Consider the following 10,552-nt stretch of genomic DNA (forward strand, 5'->3'; position numbering starts at 1 on the left):
ACAGTTTCCTACAACCTTTAGAATAAAATCGGAAATACTTAACATGGTTTACCAGATGTGGTTGTTTTCAGGATCTGGTTGTGGTAGGCAACCTCTAAAATGGCCCCCGATGGAGGCCAGCTCTGTGGCCTAGTGGTTAAGTTTGGTGCACTCCACTTTGGCAGCCTGGGTTCAGATCCCAGGCACAGACCTACACCACTTGTCAGCAGCCATGCTGTGGCAGCGACCCACATACAAAATAGAGGAAGACCGGCACAGATGTTAGCTCAGGATGAATCTTCCTCAAGCAAAAATGAGAAAGATTGGCAACAGATGTTAGCTCACAATGAATCTTCCTCAGCAAGAAAAATAAAAATAAAAAAATAAAACAGCCCCCAAGGGGCTCCGGTTCAAGATAGCAATGTAGGAAGATCCTGAACACACCTCCTCCCACGGACACACCAAACCTACAGCTACATATACAAAGCTATAGTGACAAAAACAGCATGGTACTGGCACAAAAACAGACACAGAGATCAATGGAACAGAATTGAGAGCCCAGAAATAAACCCACACATCTATGGACAGCTAATCTTTGACAAAGGAGCCAAGAACATACATACAATGGAGAAAGGAAAGTCTCTTCAATAAATGGTGTTGGGAAAACTGGACAGCCATATGCAAAAGAATGAAACTAGACCCTTACCTTACACTATACACAAAAATTAACTCAAAATGGACTAAAGACTTGAACATAAGACCTGAAACTATGAAACTTCTAGAAGAAAACATAGGCAGTATGCTCTTGGACATTTGTCGTAGAAGCATATTTTCAAGCACCATGTCTGACCGGGCAAGGGAAACAACAGAAAAAATAAACAAATGGGACTACATCAGACTAAAAAGCTTCTGCACAGCAAAGGAAACCATCAACAGAATGAAAAGACAGCCTAACAATTGGGAGAAGATATTTGCAAACCATACATCTGATAAGGGCTTAATCTCCAAAATATATAAAGAACTCATGCACCTCAACAACAAAAAAAAACCAACAACTCAATTAAAAAATGGGCAAAAGACCTGAACAGACATTTCTCCACAGAAGATATACAGATGGCCAACAGACACATGAAAAGATGTTCAAAATCACTAACTATCAGGGAAATGCAAATCAAAACTACAATGAGATATCACCTCACACCCATCAGAATGGCTATAATTAACAAGACAGGAAACAGCATGTGTTGGAGAGGATGTGGAGAGAAGGGAACTCTCATACACTGCTGGTGGGAGTGCAAACTGGTGCAGCCACTATGGAAAACAGTATGGAGATTCCTCAAAAAATCAAGGATAGAACTACCATACGATCCAGCTATTCCACTGCTGGGCAGAGAATATGAATAGACATTTCTCCAAAGAAAACATACAGACGACCAATGGGTACATGAAAAGGTGCTCAACATCACTAATCATCAGGGAAACGCAAATCAGAAGCACAATGAGATCTTACTTCACAACTGTCAGAACAGCTATTACCAAAAAGACAAGAAATAATAAATGTTGGCAAGGACGTGAGAAAAGGGGACCCCCGGGCACTGTTGGTGGGAATGTAAACTGGTGCAGCCACAATGGAAAACAGCATGGAGGTTTCTCAAACAACTAAAACTAGAACTACCATATGATCCAGCAAATTCCACTTCTGGGTATTCATCCTAAGGAAATGAAAACATTAAGTTGAAAAGACATATGCACCCCCATGTTCATTGCAGCATTATTCACAATAGCCAAGAAACGGATACAATCTCCGTCTGCAGATGAAGGGATTAAAAAAATGATACATGTATTTATATTTATATATTTAAATATATATATACACATACACACACACACACATATACACACAGGAATATTATTCTGCCATAAAAAAGGATACCTTGCCATTTGCAACAACACGGATGGACCTCGAGGGCATTATGCTAAGTAAGTCAGAGAAAGACAAATAGAGTATGATCTCGCTTATATGTGGAATCTAAAAAAAAAAATCCAAACTCATAGATGCAGAGAACAGATTGGTCATTGCCAAACGCGGGAAAGGGGGATGAAAAGGGTGAAGACAGTCAAAAGGTATAAACTTCCAGTTATAAAATAAATAGGTCCTGGGCATGTAATACAAAGCGTGGTAACTATAGATAATAATACTGTGTTGTATATTTAAAAGTCTCTAAGAGAGTAAATCTTAAAAGTTCTCATCACAAGGAAAAAACCTGTAACTGTGTAGAGATGGACATTAACTAGATGTTGTTATGGTGATCATTTTGCAATATGTACAAATATCGAGTCATTATGTTGTACACCTGAAACTAATGTTATATATCACTTATATCTCGATTTATAAATAAATAGATAAATAAGATGTCCCCCGATGATCCCTGCCGGCCGCTATTCTCTCTTATGTAAGCCCCTCCCCTTAAATGCAGGCTGGACTTGACCGTCTCCTAAGAACCTGCATAGCAGAAGTGAAGGGAGATCACCTCCAGGACTGGGTAGAGAAGTGCCCGCCCGCCCCGGGGGAGGCCAGCTGCGGGGTCTGAGGCAGCCCTGCGAGCAGCCCTCCGGCAAGGACCCAGGGCGGCCTACAGCCACAGGAGGGAGCTTGGAAGCACAACCTCCCCCTGCCCCAGGCTCGGCCTGCACTCGAGACCTCGCCAGAGGCCCCCAGCTAAGCCTCGCCCGGCCCCCTGACCGACGGAAGCCACAGGCGACGGGCGCTGGCGGCTCTAAGCCATCACCGCTGCGGCGGCCGTCCCGCAGTCACAGACGAGCCGTGCCGCCTCACGCTTCCGCCTCGGTCCCTTTCAGCTTGCTCTGCACTCCGGGCCCCAGTCAACAGCACCGCGTTTGCTCACCCCCAGGCCGCATCACGCTGTCCGTCCACCGGAACACCTGTCTTCGCCTGCCTGTGCTGGTGAGCACCGAACCCGTCCTTCTACCTCACCCCGAACCGCTCACACCGCTCCCCTCCCGTCCAGACCAGGAGAGCTGGGACTCCGCTCCGTTGCCAACGCTCCGCCGTCACCACACTTACTCAGTGACCAGCTACCCCCCCTCCGGCCTGCAGGATCAGCGGGAAAACGCTTCTGCTCACCGGGGGCGTCCACCAGACCCCCCGAGCCCTGCTCCCCGTGGGCCCTCAGCGCAAACTCGCCGAAAAACCAGCGTTCGGAGACGGCTGTTTTGTAACGTGCATCGCAAATCCAAAACGACAGAAGAGTGACGTCTCTCCTCGGCCCCTCAGGAGCGGCCCCAATCCCTGCCAACACCTGGGGAATAAACACCTCCACCGCAACCTACTGACGCCATGCGCGAGAGCGCGCTGGGAAAAGGAAAACAGAAACGACAAGGGCCAGAAAACGCACGAAGAACCGGAAATCTGGTAATAACAGTTCCAACTCCCCCAAAACTCCACACACCCAGAGGGAGGACAGGGTGCTCGTGGGGGCCTTGGGCCTTGGGCGGCGCGTCGTCGCGTACACGCCTCCTCGCCCCCGACCCTGACTCCCCGTCCTCGCCTCCCGCTCCTCGTTTTCAGCGTGGAGCACGGCGGGTACAGGGCTCTGCACACGCCCCCCCGCCCCAGATGGAACCTTCCCAGCTGCGCCGCCTGGGCACGTTCTGCAAACCTACTGCAGTGTCCCTGAACCCCGCAGGCCCTCAGACACGTGTACTTCAGAGCTTCAACGCCCAAACGCCGGCTTGGGGTGACGTACATCACACGCACCCTCGCCCGGCCTCGCCCTCCAGCCCCGCCTCGCACGGAAAGCGCGGCCACGGCCGGTCGGCCACGAACGCCAAGACGGGACCGATCCGCGGCCCGACACCCTTCCCGACACGTGTTTTACGGCAAACAGTACAAAATCTGTGCTTCGGGGGCGTAGGAATGTTCAAAGTCCCACCGCAAACTCCAGGTCCGGCGGCCTCCGGGGGTTCCCTGACCCGGCGTCGCCGAGCGTGAGACTAACGGGGTGAGAGTTCTCCCCTAACGCTCTCTGCGTGCACACGGGGAAACGGGTTCTCGGGGATGGAGCAGGGCTCACGCCTCCTCCGCCCGGTTTCAGAGAGGAAAGGAGGCCGGGATAGAGAGGGGCCGGCCGTCGGCCACCGGGGCCTCCGGGCACACCCCCGAGTCCTCCCTCAGCCCCGCGTCCCCTGAGGGGCAGGCTGGCGGGTACCTCAGCGCCGCCGAGCCGCCCCGGGCCGCACCGCCCGCGGCCGCCGGCAGCCCCCGTCAGAAGCCGACGTCCCCAAGCGAACGAGCGACAGAACCGCGCGGTGAGCGCCATGACCTGTACTCGCGGCCAAACCCGCCACCCCTGAGGTCGCGGTGGGCCTGGGCGGGGCGAAAGGCGCCCGTCCTTCCGGGGAAACCGCGTCCCCCGGCTTCCGGCCGGCGCCGTCTCCGCCCCGCGGCTTCCGGTCCGCGGGCTGGGCGGGAAATGCCCCGATTGGGCGGGACTTGGGGCCGTGTGCGCCTGCGCAGAGGGGACTGGGCGGCGGGGGTGCGCGCTGGCTCGTTTCTGTGCCTGCTCTGTGGAGGGCCGTCGTGGTCTTGGCAGCGGGATTCGTTGCCGGAGCTGAATGCAAGCTCGGAATAGGGCCCAGAATTTACGTGTGCAAGACGAGAGTGATTTGTTGTTTACAGTGGTCTGCTGCCTCCAAATAGGGCAGATCCTGGTCCTGGGGGGGGTTTTGGGAAATAAATGCTCGGAAGAATTAAACTGTTCCACATAAAGAAGGGAAAGGAAGAGACCGAGAGACTGGAGGGGGAGTTTCAGAGAAGAACAAGGAGTGGAAGCCCAGGCTGGTCTCAGTGAGGAGACCAGGGAGGGGCCTCTGGACAGGAGGATGGTGCCTTTGTTTGCTGTGGGATGCGGGGCTTCCCCTGGCGTCTCCTCCTCGCTGACTGTGAGGTCAATATTCACACCCAAGGGGAATTCTTTTGGAGGGAGTGAAGAGGTCTGAACCCGCCTTCAGAGCTGATGTGGGTGAAAACACCAGCTGCCAATGGAGAACCTACTGTGTGGATTGCATGAACAGTTTTTTTAAATTTTATTCATGTCATAATACTCTATAACATTGTGAAATGTCAGTTGTACATTATTATTTGTCAGTCACCATATATGTGCCCCTTTACCCCTTATGCCCACCCCAACCCCCTTCCCCTCTGGTAGCCACTAATCTGTTCTCTTTGTCCATGTATTTGTTTATCTTCTGCATATGAGTGAAATCATATGGCGTTTGTCTTTCTCTAGCTTATTTCGCTTAACATAATACCCTCAAGGTCGTGCATGAACATTGTTTATGGGCAATAAGGGAAGATAGTCATAGTTTTTCAAAATTAGGTCACATTTATATAGTACTTGTAATTCTACATGGTGAATTAACACGCACTTGTTTCCTTTAATATTCCCTACCACCTTGTGAAGTCATTGGTATCCTAAGTTAATTAACGAGGGAACCATAGCTCAAAGAGATTTGTTGACCAAGGACACACAGCTGGTAGGTATTGTTAGAAGACTGGAATTCACATCTTCTAATTGTTAGAAGACTGAAATTCGCATCTTCTAATTCCAAGTCCAATGCTGCTTCTGCATGATTGCTGCCTCCACCACTTCACGTTAAATCAGCCACATTTCTTTAGGACTACGTCAGTGATATCCCTATTTTCTTTGTTTTTAAAGTATATTTTAAAAAATATATAGATCCTTTTCCCAACTTTTTTGAACCCCAGTCTTTTTTCACAGAAGGAACCATTTTTATGTTTGTCTACTGGTAGCTACCTCAATATTGCTAAATAATATGTTTATACCACTGGATGCCATGAAAATCCTGAAATGGAGTTTCTGATATCTCAGCCAGAGTGAAATTTTAATTAAATTTTTTGTTTTGAAAAAATTTATATCCTTAGAAAAATTGCAGGAACTCCCATATATTCTTCAACTAGGTTCAGCCATTGTTAACATTTTGTCACATTTGCTTTATCTTTCTTTACATATATTGCATATAATATGCATATTATATTCCTATTATTATTTTCTGTTGTCGAACCTTTGAGAGTAGATTACTGATACCATGACACTTCATGCCTAGAAACAAGGACGTTGTCTTATTTAGTCCCAGTATAATTATCAAATTCAGGAAATTGAAATGGACAGAATACTGTTATTTAGTATACAAATTTTGCTTATTGTCCTAATGCCATCCTTCATAGCAACTATTTTTTCCCCAACTTGGGAACAAATCCTGATTATATGTTGCATTTAATTGTCATGTTTCTTTAGTCTCTTTAAGTATGTAATGTTTCTGTCTTGGCTCCAGGCACACTATCTTTTCTTTCCTCCAGTGAGCTTGAGACCTCCCTACATGATATTCTCTCTGTCAGGATTCCTTCCCATTCCACTACCTTGGCAGCCTCCTCCTTCCCCCTACCCCACTCCACTGTTCCTTACCTAGCTAATTCCTATTCATCTTTCAGCTCTTAGCCCAATGTCACTTCCTCAGAGAAACTTTTCTTGATTCCCCCTAATATACTTTCATTTCCTTTAGGGCTGTAAGCACATTTTGTGATTTCAATTTTATGTTCTGTGATTATTTGTTAATCTGGAGTATATCTGAGGTAGAGTTTTTTTTTTTTTTTTTTTTGGTGAGGAACATCAGCCCTGAGCTAATATCTGCCAATCCTCCTCTTTTCGCTGAGGAAGACCGGCCCTGGGCTAACATCTGTGCCCATCTTCCTCCACTTTATATGGGATGCCGCCACAGCATGGCCTGACACGATGTGCGTCGGTGCGCGCCCGGGATCCGAACCTGGGCCGCCAGCAGCTGAGCATGTGAACTTAGCTGCTACGCCACGGGACCAGCCCCCTGAGGTAGAGTTTTTAAGAATTGGTAATATGTGCCTTTGCTATACTGTAAACTCAATGACATGTCTGATTTTTGCCTGTAACAGGGCGTGGCACAATTTCTTCATGCATTCAACAAATATTTATGGCATACCTATAATATGCCTGGTGCTGTTCCAGCTGTGAACAAAGAATTCCTAGTGGAGTATACATTCTAGTTAGGGTAAGGCGGTAAGCACGGTAAATAAGTAAAAGATGTAATAGACGATAAACGCTAATGAGGAGGATAAAGCAGGAAGGAGTATGGGGTGTATTTCCATGTAGGCATTGCAGTTTTCAATAGTGTCATGGCCATGGAAGACCTCAATGAGGGGGACATTTGAATAAAGACCCAAGGAAGGGGGAAGGAGCCATGAAGATATCTGGGGGCAGAGCACTTCGTGTAGAGGGAAAAGAATATGCGAAGGCCTGAATGGGAAGACGAGGGGCATTTTCCATGAACAGGAAGTCCACTCTGGATAGAGTCATGTGAGTAAAGAGGACAGTATTAAGAGAGAAGGTCAGAGAGGAGCTGGGGACCAAGTAGTGCAGGACCTTGTGTAAGTGAGCATAAGTGAGGCCATCTTGTTATGCTAAATGGCCCCAGCCCCTCCTCTGTGTGCCTACTTGCTGCTGCACACATACTCCAAAAAAATTCACGTGCTCTCCTAATGTACGGCCTCTGCTTACATAGGTACTCCCCAATAGCTTGAGAAATTAAAACCTTTGTTCTATGAGTTTCTCTCCAGGAACAGGCTGACCACAGGCGGGAAACACAGCTACAAGGTATCCATCACAGTTGACAGAAGAATGGAACAATAAAAGACCCTGGAGTCCATCATGCCTAAAGGAAACCTCTCATTACTACCCATTGTCCCTATATAACTAACTTAAGATTGTGTAATTTCTGTGTGGGTGTGTGTGAGGAAGATCGGCCCTGAGCTGACATTTGTGCCGATCTTTCTCTATTTTGTATATGGGATGCTGCCACAGCGTGGCTTCATGAGCGGTGTGTAGATCCGCACCCGGGATCTGAACCCTCGAACCCCAGGCCTCGGAAGTAGAGCATGCGAACTTAACCATTACACCACCGGCCCGGCCCCAAGATTTTGTAATTTTTGAAGATGGTTTTGTTGAGACATTAGTCTGCCATGTTTCTGATTATGCTGGCTAATCAAATTGCTTGGTATCACTGGTAGGCGATTTTAAGAACTTTGATTTTTTCTTTGTATGATTGTGTGTGACATAATCTAATTTACATTTTAATTAGATCCCTCTGACTGTTTTGAAAGTAGACTGAAGGGGAGCAAGTAGGGAAGCAATTACTAGGGTATTACAATAATCTAGAAGGAAATAGTGGTGGCTTGGACAAGGCTGCAAGATATGAGTGGTCATATGTGGAAGATATGTTTTGAAGGTAGAGTTGACAGGATTAGCTGACCGACCAGACCAGATAGGGATGGGGGTATGAGAGGAGAGAGTCAAAGATGACTCCAAGTGTGTTGGCCCAAACAACGGAAGAATGCTTTGCCATTACTTGAGATAGAGAAGACTGTGGGAGGAACAGCTTTGTGGGGGGAAGACCAGGAGGTTTTATTTGTACATTTAGATTTGAAATGCTTATTAGACATCTGTGATAGCCAGCCTCGAAGATGGCCCTCAATGATCCTTACCTCCTGGATTTACTGCTTTGTGGAATTGGCTCCCACATTAAATCAAGGCAGATCTGTTTGACCAATAGAATAATGCAAAGGTGATGGTGTCTGACTTCCGAGGCTAAATCATAAAAACATTGAGCTTCTGCCTCGATCTCTTGGATTGTTTGTCCTTGGGGAAGCCAGCAGCCATGTCATTAGGACACTCAAGCAGCCCTATTGAGAGACCCACATGGAGAGGAATTGAGGTCTCCCACCAACAGACAGCACCACTGTTACGTGTGAGTAAGCCACCTTGGAAATGGATCCTCCAGCCCCCTAAGATGACTGCAACCTTGCCTAATACCTGACTGGAACATCATGAGAGATGATAAGCCAGAACCACCCAGCTAAGCCACTCCTAAATTCCTGAACCACAGAAGCTATGAGAGATAATAAAGGACTATCTAGTTTTAAGCCACTAAACTTGATGTAATCTGTTACAGCTCAGTAGATAACTAATACAGCTTCCAAGTGTAGAGTAGGAAATCTAGAGTTTCTGGGTTTGGGAGTTTGGTAGCCTTCGGAATATAGATGGATTTCAAAGCTGTAAGACTAGATGAAGTAACTAAGGGTGTGAGCGAAGACCGAAAAAAAAGAAAAGTCCAAGAACTGAGCCCTGGAGCAATCTGGTGTAAAAACTGGATTATGAGGATCAAAATAGCAAAGGAGATAAGAAGGAGCAGCCAGTGAGGTAGAACACCTAGGAGAGTATTTTGTGAATATCTCACCTGTTTTAAGATCCATTTAAATCTCCACCAGGTGTTGAGTACCATACTTATTTGTTTCTTGTTTCTAGAACATTGTTATGCCTAGTACATAATATACGTTCAGTACACGTTGAATAAATGGGTGAATGAATAAGAACAAAAGTAGAATAGATTTTAGACTATAGTTTGAGGAGAATGAATAAGTACATTGAATAGCTATGGCACTATGTATTTAGTTTTTTGGGGGGTTTTTTTTGTACTTTTTTGGTGAGGATGATTGGCCCTGAGCTAACTTCTGTGCCAATCTTCCTCTATTTTGTATGTGGGTCGCTGCCACAGCATGGCTTGATGAACGGTGTGTGGGTCCGCACCCGGGATTCAAACCTGCGAACCCTGGGCCACCAAAGTGGAGTGTGCGAACTTAACCACTATGCCACCAGGTGGGCCCGGCTATGTATTTAAATGAGAGATTGCTAATTGGGCACTAAAAGTATAAAACCATTCACTTGTCTCTGCTCTCTCCCTATTTTAGTGGAGACAAAAGTCATAAAAGTTAGGTACAGATACTATGTATTCCGGAAATTTTGAAACTTTCAATTAAATTAGTGATGCCTGAAGACCTTCACTTAAATGTAAAAACAGAATCAAAAACAAAACAAAAAGGTTGTTTTTACCAACCTTTACCAAAAACAAAATAAAACTTCTCTTTCCTCCCCTCTATGCTCCAACCACAAAGGCCTTGTTTCTGTCCCTGCCATCTGCAAAGTCTGTTTCTGCTTTCGCCCCTGCTGAGGTTCCACCGGCCTCTGATCTTTGCGTGACTGGCGCTTCCTTATGTTTCAGGTCTCTGATCAAATATCACCACCTTAGAGAGACCTTCTCTGATCCCCAGTCCAAATAAGTTCTCATTATTCCTACGTCCCTCTATCACATGATCCTGTAGTATTACTTTCCTCACGGTAATTATGGCTATCTAAAATCATCTTGTGTATTTTTAATAACTTATTATTTGTTCTCTAGCATAGATGCTTCCATCTGTCACTCGTTTGTCACAAGTCTAGAACAATGCTTGGCACATAGTAGGCACCCAGTAGGTGTTGAGGAAATGAATGAATCCTCACTTGCACTGATGTGATTAAGTGTTTCGATTGCATTTTTTTGGATTAAAAGTAGTTTTTACTTAGGAAAGTCTATATTTATTTCATTTTCCATTTCTTTTGTAATTAAAAAA

At 46.4% G+C, this 10,552-nt stretch overlaps 1 protein-coding gene across 5 annotated transcripts in view; it reads right to left on the reverse strand.

Moving 5' to 3' along the window:
* Nucleotides 1-4,374, reverse strand: part of RMDN1 (regulator of microtubule dynamics 1) — a 36,079-nt gene extending 31,705 nt beyond the window's left edge. For 3 of the 5 annotated variants that reach the window (XM_058528978.1, XM_058528977.1, XM_058528980.1), the window contains exon 1: nucleotides 4,209-4,373. In XM_058528978.1, coding sequence (XP_058384961.1) covers nucleotides 4,209-4,319 — 111 coding nt within the window. In that variant the 5' untranslated portion in view covers nucleotides 4,320-4,373. Of the gene's footprint in view, nucleotides 1-4,208 lie in introns of all 5 variants that reach the window. The other 2 variants (XM_058528979.1, XM_058528976.1) reach the window with 2 other exon arrangements.
* Between the last annotated feature and the right edge of the window lie 6,178 nt (nucleotides 4,375-10,552).

This window comes from Diceros bicornis, chromosome 33 (genome assembly GCF_020826845.1).
Source record: "Diceros bicornis minor isolate mBicDic1 chromosome 33, mDicBic1.mat.cur, whole genome shotgun sequence".
In the NCBI taxonomy this organism is placed as follows: domain Eukaryota; kingdom Metazoa; phylum Chordata; class Mammalia; order Perissodactyla; family Rhinocerotidae; genus Diceros; species Diceros bicornis.